Raw genomic sequence first — 22,454 nt, 5'->3', positions numbered from 1 at the left:
CCGTCTGTCCAGCTCCAATTAACTTATCGAGAAATGGCATGATTCTTTCTGACAAAATTTTTGTGAACAATTTATAATCGCAGTTTAGCATGGAAATTGGTCGATAACCTTCTAACGACAAATTGTTACCCACATTTTTCGGAATTAGCGTTATTATCCCGTCAGAGAAATTTTTCGGTGGCGAAAGAGCACCTGAGAGATAGGCATTGAAAATATCCAAAATATCATATTTCAAAGAATCGAAATTTCGCAAATAAAATTCATAAGTTAGCCCATCAGGTCCTGGTGTTTTTTTCTTTTTGGCAGCCGTTAACACATATGTCAACTCTTCTAACGTAATGGGCGCAAGTAAATGTTCTCTATCGTCATCATTCAATGTCACAGATATGTGATTTAGCGGATCATCATCAATATTCATGGAATCTTGAATGCTTTGTCCCTCGAAATGATTTGAATAAAATTCAAAAACGCAATTTTTCAGTCTGTTCGAATCAGTAATTATATCGCCATTGCTCTCCAATTTTAAAATTCTATTAGGCGGCTCGCACACCGGAGCAATGAGCAACTAGCAACTGTCAACATGCAATAAGCAATATTATCACCAATGGATTTTTCCATTTAATCTTTGTTGATCTCGCACACCGACGCAATACGATATCGCTGTCGCCTTTACAGAGCAACACATGTCGCTAGCAACACGGCGTGTCGGTTGAATAGCAACTTATCGCTCATATTTTGACAAGTTTCGTACATTAAGGCGATTGTTTGCATAATGTCAGGGGTTTTTATTGCTCTGGTATGCGAAGAACAACAAAATATGTTTCCTGTTGCATATTGTGTACTGCAGTTTGCTAGTTGCTTATTGCTGCGGTGTGCGAGCCGCCTTACTCTCTCGTCTTTTTCTTTGTGCTGCAATTTGGAAAATATTAATAGTTTCCTCTTGGAAAAGGTTGAAACTACTAAAGTTTTCACCCAAGTGATTTATCCTTTCTGTTTCAATTTGCAAAATCCTCGCCTTAATCATATTTACATCTAAATACGTCTCTTCCCCTCTATTTCGTTTATCCATGTACTCATTCAATTTAGCATAAAAATAATGTTTTTCATTGGAAATCCTCGATACTAACTCCCAACTTTTACTTTTGAAGAACTGTTTGGATTTCGACTTCACAATTTCGTTCCACCATTTATTTTTATCAGCTACATATGTTTGTCTAAGTTTCCAGCTTTCATAAACTTCAGAGAAATTACGCATAATTCCATCATCTTTAAGTAAGGTGGGATTTATTTTCCAATACCCTCTTCCCCTATTTATAACCAAACATTTATCAACATTAATCTTCATGATAATTCCACAATGATCTGAAAAGGCAACGGGCCTTGTTTTAAACTCAAGAATATTTCTCATGAAGTCTCGCGGTACATAAAAGCGGTCAAGCCTAGAAGCCGAATTCAGTCTGTGAAAGGTATATTGATTCTGTTTGAGCTCAAGTGCAACATCTTTCCATCTAAAGGAATCTACAATTTGACGAAGTCCACTACTATAATTTTTGTTTTCCCCCATACAATCAAAATTATTAATAATGCAATTGAAATCTCCTCCCACAATATTCGTTTCCACATTACTTTTTGCGAGATGTGGTGTAAGGTCATTCAAAAACAGTTCATCTCTTTCCTTTCTACGATTAGATCCAGAGTAGGCGTAAATATTAACAAAATTTATATTTTCTATAGCAATAGATGATATTCTCCCATTCAAACTAAAAAGTGGCTGAGAGATATTGAAAGAATTCCGTATTAGTATCGTGGTCCCAGACTCATGTTCATTCATATTGGTGAATGCTACATGTGATGGAACAAAAGAAAAATTTTCGTAGCAAACTTCTTGTAAATACAACACGTCTATATCATAATTCCAAACGAAATCACGAAGAAGATTCTTATTGACAGTGCTAGTACTGCTATTCAAATTTATACTCGCAACTCTTATAACACAATTCATAGTTGGAAAACTAACTATTTTTAACTTCTATAATTTATACATGAAAGTTAAAAATCAATAAACGCAATTTTCAAAGGTCAATTACTCAGATATCTTCTATTAATTAAATCCCATGCTCCTCGTTAGAAGTCATATTCAATTCTATCGAGCGTTCATTCTGAACACTCCCCTTCTTCTGCCTAGCTTTACTGCGTGTGAGGCGATCTAGCGATTCGCTCAAAGTACCACCCATTGTCGATTGTAAAAATGTTTGATCACGAAGAACTTTTCCCGTAGGTGACTCATCAGAATCCGAAGCGGCTTCTTTGTTATTATCAGATGATATTTTATTCCTACCTCGTTTACCCATGACCTTTATAAACTCATCCTCTGTAGCAGTTGCAATCGTGTTGTCAATGCACGTGGCATTGAAATCCTCCCTCATCGATTGTTCCACGGCAGCACTGTTAATTGAAGCTATTTGTGATTCCTCGTGGTTAAAGTTATCCCCTTCCTGCATATTTTCTTCTTCGATGTCATTTTTTGTTTGTTGTTGGACGGCAATTGTACGCTTTGGAAGACCTTGACCAAGATTAACCATTTGTCCGTTAATCGTTGTTGTATTTTGCTGTCTGATCCAATTTTCTCCACGTTTCAGGATACCACTATACGACGATGCTTGTTGGTCTTGCAATCTGTTGTTTACTGATTTTTTCTCTGGACAGTTGATTTTCAGATGGTCCTTACTGCCGCAGAGAAAACACTTATTAATAAGGCCTTCATATGATACTCTCACTCGTAGATTTCGTATGTACAGTGAGGCTGGTACTTCAACACCCTCCTTCAGTTCCAAAAAAACTCCACGGACTGAAGTCCAAATCGGGAAGCCAGTATCTTCTCCATATTTCTCACGAACCATCCGAACGATTTTTCCGAATCTAGTCATCACAGCGGAAATCTCCCGGTCTTCAATTTCTGGTGGCAGATTAAAAAGCCTTACATATCTGACAAACGCGTTTGCCGACAACAACTTGACCTCAGTACTATCATGTTTATCATAATCAAACCTCAGTGTTCCGGACATATCACGAAGCGTGTTCCGCATATCTTCTTCCCTCTTGAACTTTATAATGACAGAGGTTTCATTTTTCTCTTTATACATTGACAGCAGTAGTTCACTGTTGAGGCCCATCTTATTTTTCATAAATTTGAAGATTTCACTGTCTGTCGGTTCTGGTAGTCCATGGTCGAACTGGATACGCAAAGAGCTGGTTCTTAGTTCTGCGTCAGTCATTTTCTCTCCTTGACACGTCCACTAGATCCGGAAGCAAATCTGCTCACCTCTCCTGTGATTAAATATTCGTTATGGTTCCACTCAGTTCAAATTGAACGTTGGTTTGATCGATTTTGTTCTGAATTCGGACGAAATAGCAGAGCTGGTGGAAAAAAAACGTCAGCTCTTTTCCAAGGCCTGCTGTAGACTGTCTTGAGACGGGTTGCCACTAAACTCATATCGAAATTACGCAATTTCGATCAAAAACAGCATCACATTAACATTGCTAAGAAGCTATCATTTTGAATGTAGGGATTTGTTCAACAGAAACTGTAAAAATATTAAAATTGAACATTTGACGGAATAATGAACGATTTCAACACTCGAACGAACTCGACAATTTATTTTAAGACCCCCGAAAATTACATGTTCTGATTGGATATGTGCTCCTCATACTGTGCATACCAAACGGTTTGGTACAAACCGAGCAACTAACGAAGCAGCGAGGCTCGATTTGAATATATGCGAAAACAATTGTGGCTAATCATCTTGCGTCGTTCTATCCAAGGGAGAATAAGAAAAAAAGAAGCAGTTTTCGTTTTGCTATATTCGTGAACGAATTTGCAAAATTTGTTTGTTCAGAATACATTCTCAGATTGTGCGCGAAGCAAACTCAGTGCAGAGCTTGCGCTGACGCGAAGAAGAGGAATATTAACAAGTAAACAAAGGCCACTGAGAATGAAATCGCTCGTTAGTATGTTATGAATGTGAGATATCACGCCGCAGTGCAATATAGATTTCAAGGAAATAGTTCTCAAATCTGTGGTGGGAGCTCGAGATAACGATGCATCGCTTCGGTTGTCAGGTGAAGAGTGTTGGTGTACGATTATGTAAGTAATCACACGTAATGGTTATTGTGGAACAAATATATAATAGTCTTGTGCCGCACTTTATGTTAGCTGTGTATCTAGAAGAAGAAGAAGAAGATGAACGTTCGCGATGCATGCTGAATGCACGTGCATTGACAATAAGGACACAGTTTTCAACATTTGACCACCTCGCGAGGACTACAACGAACCAAGAATCAATAATCTTCAGCTGCTTCAACTGCAAAACTACGCAAACTATCGACCCTTTTCAGGACCACCGGATCTTTCGAATAGCGAGTTATCTCTCAAATTTCGATGCATTTTGAAATAATATTCGAATTGATAAACAAGAGAATCGGATAGAACAATTCCGTAGTTCTGCGTCAACAATATGGTCTGGTGTTTTGGACACCACCGCCTATATTTTTTTTATGAAATTGCTGTACTGAGTTCACTTTTCTTTTTCTTTCCTTCTCGTCCTTCAATCTTCCCTCTCTCGTTTTTGTGCCTCGTTTTTCTTGTCTCTCGCTTTTCTTTTCTTCCTCGTTTTTCTTTTGTCGCTCGTTTCAATTTTATCTCTCGTCTCTTGTTTCTCTCCCATTTCTATTCTCTCTCTCTCTCTCTCTCTCTCTCTCGTTTTTTCTTTTCTCTCTCGTCTCGCTTTCTTCTCCCTTTCTCGTCTTCCTATTCTTTCTCGAAAAATAAATCGCTGAAAACAATTATTTAAAAACATTAAAATTCTTTTTTTTTCTAAAAAAAATATTTTTTTCAAAATTCTGAAAAAAAATATATGAATAGCCCTTACAGTTTGCAACAAATCGTCCATTCATCGGAAGATAGGCACTTTCACAGGAAAAATGTTTTTCTAGCAACATTTTTTTCATGTTTTCTTTGAAAAAAATACAACAAGTCCTAATCTTGTTTAAAATCAAGATAATGGTATACTTTGTCCGACAAAGTTTTAGATCTTATTAAAGTATGAACTTTTGTCGAAGACGTCAGCTTTCTATCTTTTACAGTTTCTGGAATATAAGGCATTTTTATATAGAGATCCCTGAAAAAATAATGTTTTACTCGTAACGTTTTTGTGTGTCAATTCTCGCGCTTGACATATTCTCGACATGTTTCTAAATAGAAAAAAGTTAGCAGAGCATATTAATCTTGATAATTTATACAGAAAAATGTAACAAAAAATATGTTTTCAAGAAAAATTAGTTTTAATAATTTATTTTTCAGCGATTTTTTTAAAATTTTTTTGGATATTTTTTTATTAAAAAACAATTTCCTTCATTTCATTCTTTGATCAGAATTTTGTAGGCATTATAGTTTTTGAGTTATATTTTTTTGTAAAAAATTAAGAAAACATTTTTGGCCCTTTTTAAAAAGCAGTCCAATTCTATTTTGAAGATTTTAAGTGTGCGAAGTTGCTTAAATGATCCATGTCTTCACCCCCACAACGTTTCACTGCTGTCTGAGAGGGTGTTATTAACTTCAAAGACGAGTTGGCATGAAATTCGTCTATTTTCTCTTGTTTCTATTTTCTTCCTCGTCTTTCTTTTCTCTCTCGTCTCTCTTTACACACTCGTCTATCTTCTGTTTCTCGTTTCACTTTTCTCTCTCGTCTCTGTTTTTCTCTCTTGTCTCTATTTTCTAACTCGCCATTCTTTTCTCGTCTAAATTTCTTCTTCGTTTCTATTTTCTCTCTCGTTTCTATTTTCTCTCGTCTCTCTTTTCATCATCGACTCTCTTTCTTTTCTCGTCCATATTTTCTTTCTTGTCTCTCGTCTTTCTTTCTCTCGTCTCTGTTATTTGTCTTTCGCTTTTATTTCTTGTCTCTCATCTTTGCGCCGCTCATTTCTCTCTTGTTTTTATTTTCTCTCTTGTCTCTGTTTTCACTCTCCTCTCAATTCTCTCTCTCGTCTTCTTTCCTCTCACCTTTTCGCCCTTCTTTTTATTCTCGTTTCTATTTTATATCTTGTATATATTTTCTTTCCCTCATCTCTTTTTTCTCTCTCTCGTTTCTTTTTTTACTCTTGTCTTTCTTTTCTTGCTTGTCCCAATTCTCTCTCTCGTGTCTGTTTTTTCATTTCTTTTTTTTTGTTCTCGTCTTTTCTCTCTGATTCGTCTCTATTTTTTCTCTCCCCTTTTCTTCTATCTTTTTACATTTATGTTTTCACCTGTCTTATCTCTCGTCTCTGGTTTCTATTTTTTTTATCCTTTTTCTTTTTTTTTATTTCTAGTCTTTCATTTTTGAGAGGAAAGCCACTTTTCTCTTCTTTTTTCCTCTCGCGTTTCTCATTTTTTAATTTTTTCTCTTTCGTCTCTATATTCTGTCTTGTTTCTATTTTCTGTTCTGTCTCTATTTTCTTTCGTCTCTCTTTTCTTTCTCATCCCAATTTTCTCTCGTCTTTTTTTCCTTACTCGTTTTACTATCTTGTCTTTCTTTTTTCTCCTCTTAATTCTCTCTTCCGTCTCTTTTTTCTCTCTCACCTTCCCGCTAATTTTTGGTCCCTTTCGTTGTCTCCCCTGCCTTTTTCTCTCATCTTTGTTTTCTCTTTTTCTTTCTCGCCTTTTTTATCTTTCCTCTCAATTTTGTCTCTCGTCTCTATTCTCTCCCTCTCTCTTGTCTCTATTTTCACTCGTTTTTGTTTCTCTCACTTGTCTCTATTCTTTATCTTCTCTATTTTTTTCCTCGACTCAATTCTCTCTCGTCTCTGTTTTCTCTCTTGTCTGAATTTTCTCTCGCCTCTTTTTTCTTCTTCTCTCATTTGTTTTTCCTTTTTGGTTTTCTCGTCTGTCTTTTCTCTATCTCCTTCCCGCCTGTCTCATCTCTCGTTTTATCTCTGTCGCTCTCTTCCTCTTTCCCTTTTTCTGTTTTCTTTTTTATCTCTGTTTTTCCATCTTTCCTCTTTCTCATCTTTCTCAAATTATTCGAATGTGTTAAATTAAAATTTGAAATATTTCGAACGAATATTTTTGGGAAGTTCATTACCATAAGCCCTGTGATATGAAAGTACCACTAAATCATATTATTGAAGCTACGGAGCAAGTTGAAACGTTTTTTTTCGAAGTTCAACTTGAAGTTTATCTAAAATATCACTAAACCACTAAGTTGAAATCTGTCTGGGGAGAAGTCTGATACACGCAAAAAGGACACTACATACTAGGGATTAATATAAGAAACAATAACATCAAGAATACTACTTCAGACGCTTTCATGTCATAGTAGAGCCACTCAAAACGTTTCCTCTCTCGTTCCTCATTTATCTATTCTTTCTCTCTCGTCTCTATATTCTGTCTTGTTTCTATTTTCTGTGTTGTCTCTTTTTTCTTTCGTCTCTCTTTTCTTTCTCTTGTCTCTTTTTTTTTGTTCGTTTTTCTTTCTCGTCTTTCTTTTCTTTCTTTTATCAATTTTCTTTCCCGTCTCTTTTTTCTCTCTCACCTTCTGGACAACTTTTGCTCCAAAAGGGAGTCTCCCTGCCATTTTTCTCTCGTCTTTGTTTTGTATTTTTTCTCTTTTATCTCAATTTTCTCTCTCGCCTCTGTTTTGTCTCTTGTCTCTATTTTCTGTCGTTTTTTTTCTCACTCGTCTTTTTTCTTTTCTTCCCCGACCCAATTCTTTCTCGTCTCTGTTTTCTCTCTTCTCTCAATTGGCTCTCGCCTGTCTTTTCTTTTTGGTTTCTCGTCTGTCTTTTCTCTTTCTCCTTCTCGCCTGTCTCATCTCTCGTTTTGTTTCTGTCTCTCTCGTTCTTTCTCTTTCTCTTTGAGAATGATTTGCTACTCCCAAGCGTCATTCAGTGTGTTCTTTGTGCAATTTCGCTGAACGTCAGCTTGGTATTGTACCCAAAAAAAAATCCAAACGCTGTCAAGCGGGGATCGAATCAAGGCCGGCTGGAATGCAAGGTTGTTTCACACGACCACGCTATCCACATGGCGCCTGGTGCTGTTGCATAAATGCGAGATAATATTACACCTCATTAAAGAAATGAAGTTGGAAAGTGTTTTCTAAGAGAGAAGAAGAGAGCATAAACTTGAACTACATCTACACTTCTTTTTGTGAAGCATGGTGGATTTTATTTCGTTTCTATGTATTTTTTCTTAATGATTCCCAAAAACGACGATGATAATGCTTTGCTGCAGTTATCAAAACGACGGAGTGTACATGTCGGCATCTGTTTATTTATGTACACGCTTACAGCTCCACGGCGAGCCTTCATTTGCATTCTCGGCGTGAAATCATCATCTCCCCATGTGCTTGAGACACTGAGAATATTATGTCTGTTTCTTTCAAGCCATTTCTGTATAACCTCCCAAAAGCACCCAGAGCGTGCTTTCTCGTCATTGTTGGTTGGAATTTTTTTTTGTTTCCATTACAACACGAAAAGAGAGCGGCGTTTTTTAACTTATGTCAGAAACCGAGTTGTTTTGTCGTTCCCTTTCGGTGAATCCGAAAGGATGTATCCTTCGTCTTGACGCTAAATGTGAAGGTTATTAACAGAATAATATTTGCTTTTCCCTTATTCGGTTAGATTTACATTTCAGCTTTCCACTGCTTCGGCTGGTATATACTTACATAAATATACGACCAGATCTAGACACCAAAAGAATTGGGCTTCCTTTCATTCATATAGTGCTGGTGATTTTTTCCACCCCTAAATGTGATTGGATGTATGGCACAATCATTTTCATTGTGCTCGTCTTATAATCCTGGAAATGTTATCCTAGTTGACGTTAATTTTCGTGCAGAATCCAATTCGTTCTAAATCCAATTTTAACGAGTCCTATTAACTATCGTCCCTGCGCGATACGCGCAGGATACTCCGCCGTTAATTTATCTGTCCGGCATTGGGAGAATTTATACAGTTGTTTTCAAAACTTCTGCGGCACCCCAAAAAGCAGCAGCACCATGCATCACTTTTAATGACCATTGGACGATGGACCATTGTGCTGCTGCAGAAACCACAAATCGCCGTGGATCACCAAGCACCAAGCACCACCAAGCGACCATCAGGGGGTTCCTCCTTTTCGGGGAGGGCACAAACATGAAGATTCCATGGATTGGACCGTTCACAACGGAGCCGGAGCGGTGACCATCATTTGTTGTTCGTTCGGAGCGGAACGCAACAATGACTATTTCACCGAGAGAAATATGTAGCGGAGTGACACAATGAGCGGCTTCGTGAAGGATAAATGCGAAAAAACAAAAAATCTGTTGTTATTGGACAGGATCGATTCTTGCAATGTATCTAAAACTTGCTCTGCTACTAGAGCCCTCTAGAGCGGATGGAACAGTGAATTTATGATTATGATTCTACTAGAGTCAGATCAAGCTTAGTGTCGTTGGTTTTATCTTTTTCGATCATGTGGTATGCAGTCAAGGGAATATGAAAACATGTATAGTAGGGGGATTGGGGGTAGTAAGGAGAAGTTAAACTTTGATTGTATCTTGGGTAGCTTTGTTTTTCTGAAATTAAAATACTGTTGAAAGTTCTGATTTTTTATTCATTCGGTCAAATGTTTCACAAAAAAAAGTTTTCCAACGTTTTCCTGGATTAACGCCGTCAAGCTATAAGAGGAATAAAAGGGACAAATAATGTAATACACGAAGCGTAGCAATCTATCTCTCGCTAGAGGAATAATTTTATTTCCTCTCTTAACTTTTTTGTCTGTTCAGCAACTGAAATGTAAACAGAGGGAAAAAGAAGGACGCGAGATGATCTTTCCATTACTAGCTTCACATTCTCCGTTTAATCCTCATTAGTCCGTTTCACCCCACTTGTACGATTATTTTTTATCAATTACAATTTTTCATTTACAAAAGAACCTACATCGGTTGAATGTAAATTTAGAATTCAATAAACTCACAATAGTGAGTTGAATTTTGAAACTAAACCACTCAAAATGCTTAGGGAAAGGTTGTCCCAATCGGTGTCGGTGGTCCGAGTACATGAAAATGGTGTTTTCGGAACAAATTTTTATGCCAAATGTCCTAAAATTGCATGAAACGTCGAGATCTACTGTACTGTTTTTTTTTCATAAATTAAGACTCTGGGACTTTTTTCGGAATACGAAGCAAAACGTTTTTGGGTGTCAATAAAAACAGTTATCTCGATTTTTTATTCGGAACTTGCTACGAAATGTTGATTTGCACCATAGTATACCCTAAAATATTATTCGGAATTATTTCACTAGTGTCACAGACGTTAAAATTTGAGTTTTTTGAAAACCAAAAAATCACGGCAAATCGGGGTTTTCAAAAAAAATTATAGAAGGTTTATAACTGCGGATTACAGTGCCAATGAAAATGGCCATCTCGAATTTTCAAAGCGAACTTGAATAAAAATGTTGATTCCCACGAAACACTACCCTATGCAAAATATAAGCTCAATCGGACTTCATTTACTAGTATCGCACAGAGGCCAAAGTTTGAGTTTTTTGAAAGCCGGAAAATCACCTAAGTAAGGAGTAAAGTAGATCGGGGTTTTCGAAAAAAAAAATTGATGGCACATGTCTTCAAATTGCATGAAACGGCGAGATCTACTGCCATCTCAAAAAAGAAAAATTGTCAAAAATCGACGCTCTGGGATTTTGTCGACTGTCACGCGAACCCCAATAAATTGATAACTTATTATAACTTATTGAATAACTTGGTATTCCTCAAATATTTTTTTGGTGCCCAACCTTAACACTTCCTTCACCATAGCGTCAGTTCAATGCATTGATGCAATGTCAAAGGCACCAACGAAGCCTTTATGATGACAGAGAACAAACAATGTTAACTGCTTGGAAAAAGGCTGAATATTTGACTCAGCAGAGATTCATTACTAATATCCTAGCGCAAATATTTCCCTCCCGCTATCTCCCCTCCTTGTTTAAAATTTATCATTACGGCTGCATAATTTGCAACACCAAATAATCGTCAATCAAAGCATAAAAAAGTTAGGCGATTCTTGCATCGTTACAGGGCCAATGCACACGGGTATGGCAGATATAAATGGGGTTTCAGCGAAGCGAAAATGCACTATTTTTACGTACGGGTTATGAAGCACGCACGTACGCACATAAATATCCATATATCGATGGCTTGAAGCAACTTATCTCCGTTTTGTGCTCTTCTCAACAGAAGCCCTTTCTGTTGATATTGCCAGTCCAGATTAGCTTAGCTGTCATCCTTTGTGGAGAGACTTTCCTACCGTCATGCGAAACCAAATCACTGACAAAATTCCAGAACATTTATTTTCTTTGTGAGCAGACGATTGATGATTCCCCACACAATTGTGTAGCTCAGAACATTAATGCAATGGCGTCAGTTTGATGTAATGATTGCAATGCCAGAGACATCAGCGAGTGAGTAATTTGGTCGCGTCCACAGCTCAATGCCAAACGAAGACATGTGGTGACGCAAAACAAGGAAGAACAAGCGATATTCATTGCTTTGAATTCAGAACGAGACCCAACCGTCTTTCCTTGCTTTCCTTGTTTACCTTCTTGCCTTGCTTGTTGAATTAGAGAGACTTTAAGCTTCTTCAGTTCATTCGTCTCTAACCTTCAAAAAGGCCCTTCGAAAACTTTACTTTATCCATCATATCACTCCTCCACCCTCATTGTATTGAGAAAGGCATTCGATCCCTCGCCGTCCAGAACTTTCAGTCGATTTTCTCACGAATAATGAAAGTTTGCCTCAGCGAGATCAACTGTTTATAATCTAGGTAAATATTCCCCTTCGTTCTTCTTCTTTTCCTTCGTTCACGGAGACTTCACATCTTACGATTTCCTCTTTGTTGCTCGTCGAAAAGTTGCTCATTATTGACAGCTCTGTTCGGGAAGGCACACAAATGGACAGAACAAATGTATGAGGAAATGGGAATGCTTCCAATTTTCATCAATTTAAACCATAGACAGACTATGAGATTATAATGTATAGAATGTCAATGAAATCTTAGGGAATTCCGATTCATTTGGTATGTAAATCGTCAAAATCCGCTCGCTCGAAATAGTTATTAACATTAACTTTATTTCATGAAAACGATGACGTGACACTCGAACAGCTATCAGCAGAATGCCAACGTCTTATTAATCTACATCACGACACGGCGTTAATTGAGGAGTCTAGCAGGGACGTACATGCAATCAGGAAAAAAAACTGTTCAAGAGGCGGCTAAGAACGAACAGGATAGCTCTACCTCACAATCATCTCCGGGAGATAAGAAGAAGGAACCACCAAGTTCGTGTTGGTACTGCGGCATGATGCACTACACCCGGGACTGTAAATACAAAACACACCAGTACTCGGAGTGTAGGCATTACGGACATAAGGAGGGTTATTAGGCGAGTTCTAAGAAGTCCCGACGTAGACAAACAAATAGCGATCCTCTGTAACTATTGTCTGAGTTCGATTGCTCGATTATGATCAATGGTCTTCGTATTGGCACAGGATCTCCACATTCTCGGGCTAGGTCTGGTCAGCTGGACATACTGCCGATGAACGTCTTTCATCGTCAAGTCAGCGATTCCAGATCCTATGCTGATCGCCTCAAGCAAACCTATCCATCCGTTTTCAGCACCAGTTTAGCATATTGCACTGAGGTCACCATCAAACTCAAGCGTGATCAGTTATATACTGCCGTTCTACGTTAATATACTGCCGTTCTACGCATAGTTGTCCCATGTTCCAAAATCAGCAACTGAGAAAAACGCAATCAAAGTTTTCTCGCATATTTGTCTACCAAAAGCTTTAAGCATTTCAATTTAGCAATACATCGGGTTTTTTTATAAGCACTATACTATTGTTTAATGAAATGTGATGAGATCTCCTCACTGAATCAATTAAGCTTGATTACGGGTTTAAAAATTCATGGTGGGACTGTTATGCCTAGAATATCAACATGGGACAATTGAATATGATGTTGTTTTTTGATATACTGGGAACAAACAATTTTGTGTTTTTTCGGAAGATTATGCATAGAAACATCGTTTTATGAAGAAATGAGTGATCTGCAACACCTTCGCAGAGTATAAATCTCACTGTTATTAGGCATTCGCTAACAAGGTGTACACGTGTTCTGTTAAACTTTTTCTTATTTGTTTGAGAATTAGTTCGTTCTTCCAAACCAGAAAAGAGTGCATTAGGCCTGCTGGAAGTGTGACATGAAATTCTTGTACTTCAACCGACTTATTCGACATGGATCTACAAAAAACAGATGGGGGACAGTTATGAACACGTCAACACGGGACAATTGAACACATACAACCACTAATCCTTGTCACCCTTCTAAACTCGAGCAAGCCGCGAGTAATCGGTTCTCTACCTCATTAACATTAGAATTAATAAAAAATGTTTATGTATACTTGTAACTATACAGATAGGAGTTTGGCTCCTTTAAACTTATGTAACTGAGCCTGTAAAAATAAACGATTTAATTAAAAAAAAAAAAACCACTAATCCAAATACTAAATCCATTTTCTTTCACAAGTGTAATATTTTTTCAATTATTTTTTTTAAGAACACTCAGAGCTCCCTATTAGGGTATGGTCAGTTGGGTCGGTGTGTGCATTAGCAAATCAACCCGACCAAACTATCGGCCGATAAAAAATCGACAGTGTGCGGGGGGTCTTAGTACTCAGTCGGGATGGATTTACGAGATATTTGCATTAATCGATTTTTTCCAATAGTTAGTTCGCCAACATTGCGTTGGAATGTGAGCTTCTCGAAATTAGAAAGTTTTCGTGACGCTACCGATTTCTAGTTTTTCAATTTGCACCCTCCATCCCGGAAAATCAAATCACTTCTTTTATTCCGAACAGCACTGTGTACTTCAATCGGATTTTGATCGTTTTTAAGAACGCTAGTTTGTGTTGAAAGAAATAATATTTTTAACAAAAAATGATCAATGTTTTTTAGAAAATTCAAATAATTTTAAAAGAAGCGATCGATTTCGTGAACCTCAACCAGGAGCTTAATTCGTAATTAGATGATACGCCCAAGAAAAATTCTCCGCAAGCAAATAATACAAACGATGGAGTCACACAATGTCCCGTAGAACAGTTTCCCCTAGGTGCACGAGAGGAGGCCGTCTTCTGCAGGGATACGTGGCCTCTCCACAAACAAGCCAAATAAATGCCATGAGCACTCGCGTTCATTCACAGTAACTTATTTAGTTTGGTAGTTTCATGTTCTGGTTGTTTAATTTTAATTGGATTTTTTTCCACCGTGATGCCCTTCACCCCTCATTCGCGTGCCGGCCCATCCCGTCGACAGTATCCTGTTCCGGGTTTTTTTTTCTCCGGCGGCCGAACAAGTGTAATCTTTTCGGAAATAAATTTAACAGCTTTGTGTCTGCATCGTCGATATACTAATTTAGTGTTTGCGAGTCATTTAACGTTGCGTTGTGTGCCGTCTCCACCACCAGCAGCTGTTTGTGGATGCCGTTGTCGGCGCGTTTTGTCGTTTTTCTCGTTTGTTACGCCATTTTTTGCCGAATACAATGTGAATGGATGACGAAATTAGACCAGTAAATAAAACAGTGGGCTCTCCCCCCGAGTTGGGGCGCGTTATTTATGGTCGCGAGCCTAGAAAAACTTCTTGCTTGGTGGAAATGTTCGTTTCAATTTGAACTTGTGCCTGACTTCTGTACTTTAAGTAGAAACCTAAATAGTATTTAATTCTAATAATGATAAATTATTATTTCATTTTTCTATTTCCAGATTTCGCTGTTTGAGCGAACAGCATTCCAATACTCAATAAGGAAGTCTATTTGTGCAGTGAAATACTCCTAGAGTCAACCGGAAGTTGACGGATTAGTCTCCAATTACACATAGTAGTATTTATCGTACCATTATTGCATTTTAGCTGTACCATCCGTTAGGGATTTTTTTACTTTTCTCTTCGAATGCAATATATAGTAGAAAGTGTGACTTTTCAAATTATCATAATTATACGAAAAAAATATTTATAAGCCAGAAGAAGCGGAATCTCTGTAACTGCTTTTGCTTGTGATTAGCCAAAAAAAAGTAGAGCTTGCACGTCAACAAATCAATCAACCAAAACCACGCGGTTTTGTCTTATTCGAAGTAAAGTATCAATTCAATCCGACTTTTTCTCCGCGTGCCATTACACAAATATCAAATCAAATCAAACATAAAGTGAGAAGAAAAACAGTGTTTGTGTGCATCGGGTTAGAAGTGAAGTTTATCGGGGTGAACTCGGAGTGATCATTAGCAGCTGGGGTATAGGATTTGCATCCGGAAGCCCACTCACTTCCTCTCTAACCATGTTGCCGTCTGCCGCTTCGGAGCGGTCCTACCATCAGTTGCTGCGTGGGCAGCTCGTTGCGTTCTTTGTTGTAACCGTGCTTGTTGTTGGAAACCTATGTGCCTGGCAGGAAAACGTTCGACCAAAGCTCTACGTGTCTCTAGGTAAGTTAAGTTGTTAATTGGATTTCTAATATTCAAATATACCTCTCTCACCTCGTGGTCGTGGTCGATTATTTGATATCATGTTTCCATCCTCTGTAAACGGATTCAAACTCCGAGAATGCAACACATATTAAATGCTTCTGCTGCTGAGACTTGTATTAGTGACCACCACACATTACACACATATGGGAATAACTGCTTTAATGGCAGTGCAGTGCGCCATCATTATTGCCCGCGTCACGGGTTCTGACTGACGGTTAATGCTAATTGCTCCGACCACATTCGCCCTGCCGTTACCTGCATCCGTCGACTCCTCTTACCATAAATGGATGTGCGGAAAGCGGAACGGGAAAAAAAGAATTATTATGCTTCCATATGTTACCGCTGACGGGACGGGAAGGAAGCTGACCTTTTATGTGAATGTGGACATTTTGATTGCCAACTGTTTCTTGCAATATATATTCCATGCATATACAATTACATAGAGAACAATGAAAGGTTTCGGTACTGAGGTGGACACTTATGGGAGAGCTTTTTTTATTTCCTTCATCCATAAAATGCATCAAATAGATGAGAGTTCAATTGCACATCTCGTCTTATATTTATCTTACTTTAATGAAGCAGGTCGATCCATAGCAACAACCTTTTTAAACAATTCAATGAAATTTATTTTTTCATACGAAAAAGTTGTTAAATAACACTTCGAAATTCTGCGGTTGAATAGCATTCACAACACGTACGATATCATTTATGAAACACAAAGAATTTGAGTTTATTGTGGCTAATTACGCCGATTACAATACGATTTTCAAAGATATAAACTTTTTCCAACCGTTTGAATTAGGGGCTGTCCACATACCACGTGGCCAACTCTAGGGGTGGTAGGGGGTAATAAAATGTCCACGCTTGCCCACGGAGAGGTGGTAGGGGGTGTAGACTGAGTCCACGTGGACAGGAAGTATAATTTTTTTTCATCAATACAATCACCTGTACATTCAAAATTAAATAAAATCTGTTACACATTAAGAATTTCAAAACTCTCCGTATTTATTCATAAACGGTTTTAGCCGTCTGAGAATGCTGAGAATGAGTCAAACGTATATAATTTTTTCTCAAATCATTGAACTTTTTCAGTATTCTAAAAATACCTCACGTAAACACGTGTAAATGACCAAACTATTTCCTATGATTGAACTTTTCTATTTACGGGGTATGCATAAACCCTCATAGCCCAAAACTATAAAAATTAAACAATACCATAATGGTTGGGGTTTCATGATATGAGTAAACGGTTTTTCATCAAATATAATTTTCTATACATATTGTTATATCTCGAGAAGTCGATTAGTCTTAGGATAATAATGTCTGTAAAGTTTTCCATACAGAATTGCGTGTAAAATCAATTTTTCAAAGTATTTTTATTCGTCAATAACTACGAATCAATAGTTACATTTGTATGAGATTATTCACTCACCTTTAGTCGTCAAATTTAAAACAAATGAGCCAGTATTCCAATAGAAATATATATGGAATTAGGTAGCTGATTCGGATTATTTCAGGAAACGATAGAGGTTATCATTTGACGAAAAAAATCCTTCTCCAAATATGGTCAATTCTCAACTAGGACAGAGTTGTTGAGCTTTTCTTGAGTTCAATTTTATGCATTGAACAGACTCTAATTTAAAAAGTATGCTACTTAGAATAATTATGCTGCTCATTCGCCATTTTGCATATCAGCAATTCCAAATGAAATCGTCCTAAAAATGCATATTTTGAAAACTTGTATTTTTGATTCCAATGAAAGTGTGTATTCCGTTTGGGTTGGAGGAAATATGAGTTTTCCACAGCAATTGGGAATTTTTTGACTAATGCGTAACTTTTTTAAAAGGGCGTATCGATTTATGTAAGAGAAATCTTTGATAATTTATATCTCAAAAACTATGAGTCGTACCGAAACAGTGTCTTAGAAAGAGTTATAGAGCATTGATGGTTGAATATGAAAAAAATGTACACTGAGAAAAAAATTGTAAAATTCAATTTGCAATATCCAAAATACATATTTTTTAATTTTTTTCTAATTTTTTCATACAAAATAGAAGTCATGTAGAAAATTCAAAAAATGGGCCCAAGAAGGTAAAACTATTTTTGACGAACTTTATGGAACATCGAATTTTTAGGAATTTTCGAAACTTCGAGTTTTTGTATGTTAGCAGTCATTTTTAATCACAAATTATGAATCGTGATGTTATTTAAAACAAAAAAGGTTATTATCAATCTCTTTCTAAATGCAACCATTCTCGAGATATTAAAATTTTTTTTTCTAATTTATTGTTTTTTTTTATAGTATTAATCCCTTTTAATATGTTTGTCGTGTTATACCGTCATGTTTATAAAATTTTATGAATTTGCTTATAATTTCCAACAACTTTTCCGATTTCATTATGGTTCATTTTTTGACTCAAGTGTAACTTTTGAAAAGGTAGTATCGATTTTAGTAAGATAAATCTTTGATAGGAGCACAGAAAAAATCTGAGATTATTCCTCAGAGGAGATGCAATACTTATACGCTAGCGACAGCTTACTTAATATGCAAGGGTGGAGTTTACTTCGCAAATATTCTCTTTCCGTTATCCCCCTTCTTTGTTTCTATTCTAGCGGCTGCATAAGTTGCTCGTTATTGACAGTTCTGTTTGGGAAAGCACACAAATGGACAGAACAAATGTATGGGGAAATGGGAATGCTTCCAATTTTCATCAATTCAAACCATATACAGACTATGGGATTGTAATGTATAGCATATCAAACAAATCTTAGAAAACATTAGATTCAATTGGTATGCAGATCGTTAGAATCCGTTCGCAGCAAAAATAGTTGTTAACGTTTAATTTATTTCATAAAAACGTGACCTGTTTTCAGATTTGGCACCCCTAATGTAAGACGTAGTCCTACGTCAAAAACCATTTTGGGCGGAACGAAGTTTGTCGGGTCAGCTAGTCTATCTATAAAATATTCTCCAACTGATGATTCTTGTGGTAAATTTTCTCAATTTCACTAAAACATCGTTTAATTTTGTGTGTTTCATACATAAAAAGGCAAAACAAAGTGTTTTATTTGAGTCAAAATACTACCACGTCACACTGGAATGGATCGTATACTTTGCGTGACGTGACAACGATTTCTTGAGACAGTTGATACTTCTTGGATCGATTCGTATGCACCCATATTCTCATTTATATTCACTAACGTCAACAGGATTAGGACAACTAACTAATGTGTAAATGTGCAATGAGCAATAATGTGTAGTGTCTTGTTTAATTGCAAGGGCTATCCAGAAAGTAGCAGACGTTATTAAAGAGGGTGAGGCTTGAGCCGCCAACTTGGCGTCGAAAGATTCCTACGCTCCGTACGAATCAGGTGTTGTAGCGTATTTCACTTAGTTATCCCACTGTGGTTAGTAAAAATGTGCGCTGAAATTTAGGATATCGTCACTTGAGACTGCCTTACATTGCATTCGCTCATGATTCCATTCCGTACACATCGCAAAGCTCGCGATGAATTGCTATAAGTTTGATTCTTTTTGCCGACAAAAAGTGAAAGTTCTTCACAAGTGCCGGAGTTTTCGATTGCAGCGCACATTTTAACTAATCACAGTGAGAAAAGAAAGATCTAGCCCTGATTTTGTCGTACTAGTCAAAATCGTCTGCTGCTTTCTGGATAGCCGTGTTTGTAAGAGATCTGGAATTGTAACTTAAACTAGTTGAAAGCGCATTATGCTTATCTGTCGAGATTCATAACAATTCAAACAGTACTTATAATCATATTATGGAAGCAGCAAATCACCCACTGAAGAAATGTGTGCATATATAATGCACATCCGGAAGCTTCTCATCATCGATTTCTCGCTAAGACTCACTTTGAATCGCAAATACCACCTTGTCCCAAGTGATCAACACGTTCTAGAAGCGTCTAAAGGCGGATAAAAAGTTGTAGGGTTGTGTTTGAGACATGGCCGCATAGTTGAAGTAGTATTTCGTATATTTAAACTTTGATCAAGATATGTCTCAGTCGTAGTCGATCACGTGTAAAAACACTTTGAGTTCTACACAAACATATGGGAAACCATTTCGAAACATGAACAATTGAAAATATCTTAAATCATTCAAGAAATGAATGAGTAACAAGCAACAAAATTGGACAAGTTTCATGATGCGACCAACATTCAGTTTTTTTATTAGTACCCTCCATATGTTCCCAAAAGACGTAATCCTACGTCGAAAAACGAAAGAATACTAATGAACTACAAGATGGCCAAGAATGTTATGGCAGGCGAAGTTTGAGCGTCTACCGAAAATATCAATCCGGGATTTTACAAAAAAAAGCAAAAATTTAGAATGCATCGAATTTTTTTTAAATAATTTTGCTGGTCTTGAAAACAACCGATGGTTTTCGTCCACATTCACATCGCTAAGGGGCAGCTAGTTCTGTGTATTTCTGGCTGGCCAGTGGACCACAAAGGGTGGAGCTTGCGATGCAGTTTTTCCTTCTCTTCAGGGACTGGACAGTGCGTGTGATGCAAAAAGCGCAAACGCTCCTCACCAGACGACATGAAAACCGACACTTTCTATCGAGTTCACCTGAAATTTGAAGTTGGGAACAAAATCACATCACGATTGAAAGAAACAAGTTTATGTAAAGAACATGCAAATCCTCTACGTTCAGACCTTGTTAACAAGTTGCCATCGGGCGGAGCTCAAATTGCAATGTTCTCTATTTTTACCTCCACCACTTCCTCCTTATCCTTTTCTGTTCGTTCACATATTGTAGTGAACATATATCAGTGACGGCACGAACTTTCGGGACAACCTCATTCGAATGAATCAACTTAGAATAAAATCCAACAATTCTCATGAAAAGACATAAACCACCGCTAAACTTTTCAGCTCTCCTTAAGCAAAAATGAAACCCCCATTTACATGGGGAAACGACTGAATTCCCTTCTCACCTCGCTGTGGCAATAATATGCTGTAACTCCTCCCCCTTTCTCCGCGCAACTTCCCGCCCACCCCCACACATCGTTACCCGTTATGAAGATAAGATTACCGCGTGCATGAATACCGAAGAAACTCAACTCTCAGGTGCACGCAAATTTGTCTGAAATGGTGGGCACGTGTGCGTGTGTATGCAAAATTTGGTGCTTCCAGGAGCACGTTCCACTCGTATTTCTGTGTGTGCTCACGTAAATTAATTGTTTCATTAAAATTTTATGCCTTATTAATTCAAGAATTTAGAATTTCCATCCACGACACAACTTAATGGGGGTGGGATGGAAGGTTGCGCTCGGGTCGAGATGGATCTGTGTGCGCTTCTGGAAATACGTTCCGCGCGTGAAACTGCTGCCGCTGCCGATGCTGTGAAGGAATGGTTTATTTAATAGATAATTTTATCTCAGGATGCGTAAAATTTAACGTGCGACGATGCGTAAATCCGTTGATGCGATATCATACGGCTATGGGTTTTTTTTCCTGTTTTAAAAAGCATTTGACTTTTCCGAGGGGGTCTCTCACGGGATAGGAGTTTGAAATACTCTCACATTGAGTAGATAATCAAGAGCTGCAAACCTTAATCTGTTCCCAACACCTACCAATCAAAATCTCGTCCAATGCCACCACCATAATTGACCACACTCGCATAGTTTAATGTTTTCAATTGCCATGCATTTGCAATCTTTCACCATCAACATCTGGTCCAAAATAAGCTGGAAATAGTTTGAATAAGCTAAATTTGTGGTTCTCTGGTTTGCGAGGAGTTGAGAGTCTCTGTGTGTGTGACGAATGCGGAACACATGTTCCTTCTCGCTCCTAGTTGCTTGCTGCAATTCCGTTGCCATATACGGGTGTATACACTATCAACATGTTTATGCATCGCTACCCAAACTAGAGCACTCGAGTATGCATATTTATGACGTTGAAAGTTTTCCTCTTGCCCGGTTGGCTCTATGTGTGTGTGTGTGTGTGCACATGCACTCAACCAGACGCGCAGGAAACGACTCCGCTCTTTTCCCGCATATCACCCCGAATTTGAAGCGCTAGGTCGAGAAGCTTGTTTACGTTTCGGGAAGATGGAACGATTTACGCTCCTGGTGGTCCTCAGAGTTTTCAGAAGCTCAGTATCCTTTGATTTGCTTCATATTTGTTTGTTTATAGGTAAACTTAATTTCACTAACATTGTATCATATTATCTCGTGAGATTTATTTGTTCTAATTGATTCAATGTTATGGTAACAATTAATAATTTAAGCACAGGACTACCCTAGCGCGTGGCGGGCTGTAATATTTTCCACGAGGGGTTTCCGCACTTCTCGCACTAAAAGCAGAAATCGACAGAGCGAAACTAAGGCAAATCGCGTAGTCGCCGAAACGCCCACCCACACACACACACTTGGAGGGAAGCATAAAGTTTGCATATTGCGCATAAATTTCACTTCGAAAATCTATTCAAACTTTTCCCTCGTCTGGACCACAATTGTTGTATCAACTCTCGGTTCTAATCGACGATGGACAACATTCAGCTTCAGTGCGGATAAAAAAAGGCACAATATGCACATATTCGAAATTCAGTCCGTGTGCAAGTGCACACAAGCATGACTCGTATTTTCCACTATTCCCAGCAAAAGTCCTTTCATTTTTTTATCGTGTCGCTTCATGGTTTCGAACTGCGGATTCTATCGGGGACGAAGTTTTCCTCGAACCGCTTTAGAGCTAAGTGTGTGAAACAATTTTAATTTAATTAAACCACTTTATACTTCACCTCAGCCAATGTGGGCTCGAACACTCTCTTGCCGGGTAGGGTAGGCTGTCAGGTGAGCTAAAACGTAAACTGTTGCAGCAAAAATTGAGAAATATGCGACGTCTTACTC

The 22,454-nt window shown here is 37.7% G+C and overlaps 1 protein-coding gene across 5 annotated transcripts in view; it reads left to right on the top strand.

The window, feature by feature from the left end:
* LOC129775270 (semaphorin-1A) overlaps window positions 1-22,454 on the top strand; it is a 481,842-nt gene that overhangs the window by 34,856 nt on the left and 424,532 nt on the right. For all 5 annotated transcript variants that reach the window (XR_008742907.1, XR_008742908.1, XR_008742906.1 and 2 more), the window contains exon 2: window positions 14,828-15,538. Coding sequence is in view for 1 of the 5 variants with exons in the window: in XM_055779783.1 (XP_055635758.1) it covers window positions 15,394-15,538 (145 nt within the window). In the remaining 4 variants the exon portion in view is untranslated. The remainder of the gene's footprint in view (window positions 1-14,827; window positions 15,539-22,454) is intronic.

Source organism: Toxorhynchites rutilus, chromosome 3, assembly GCF_029784135.1.
Source record: "Toxorhynchites rutilus septentrionalis strain SRP chromosome 3, ASM2978413v1, whole genome shotgun sequence".
Lineage (NCBI taxonomy): Eukaryota > Metazoa > Arthropoda > Insecta > Diptera > Culicidae > Toxorhynchites > Toxorhynchites rutilus.
This window is presented reverse-complemented; position numbering and strand designations above follow the sequence as displayed.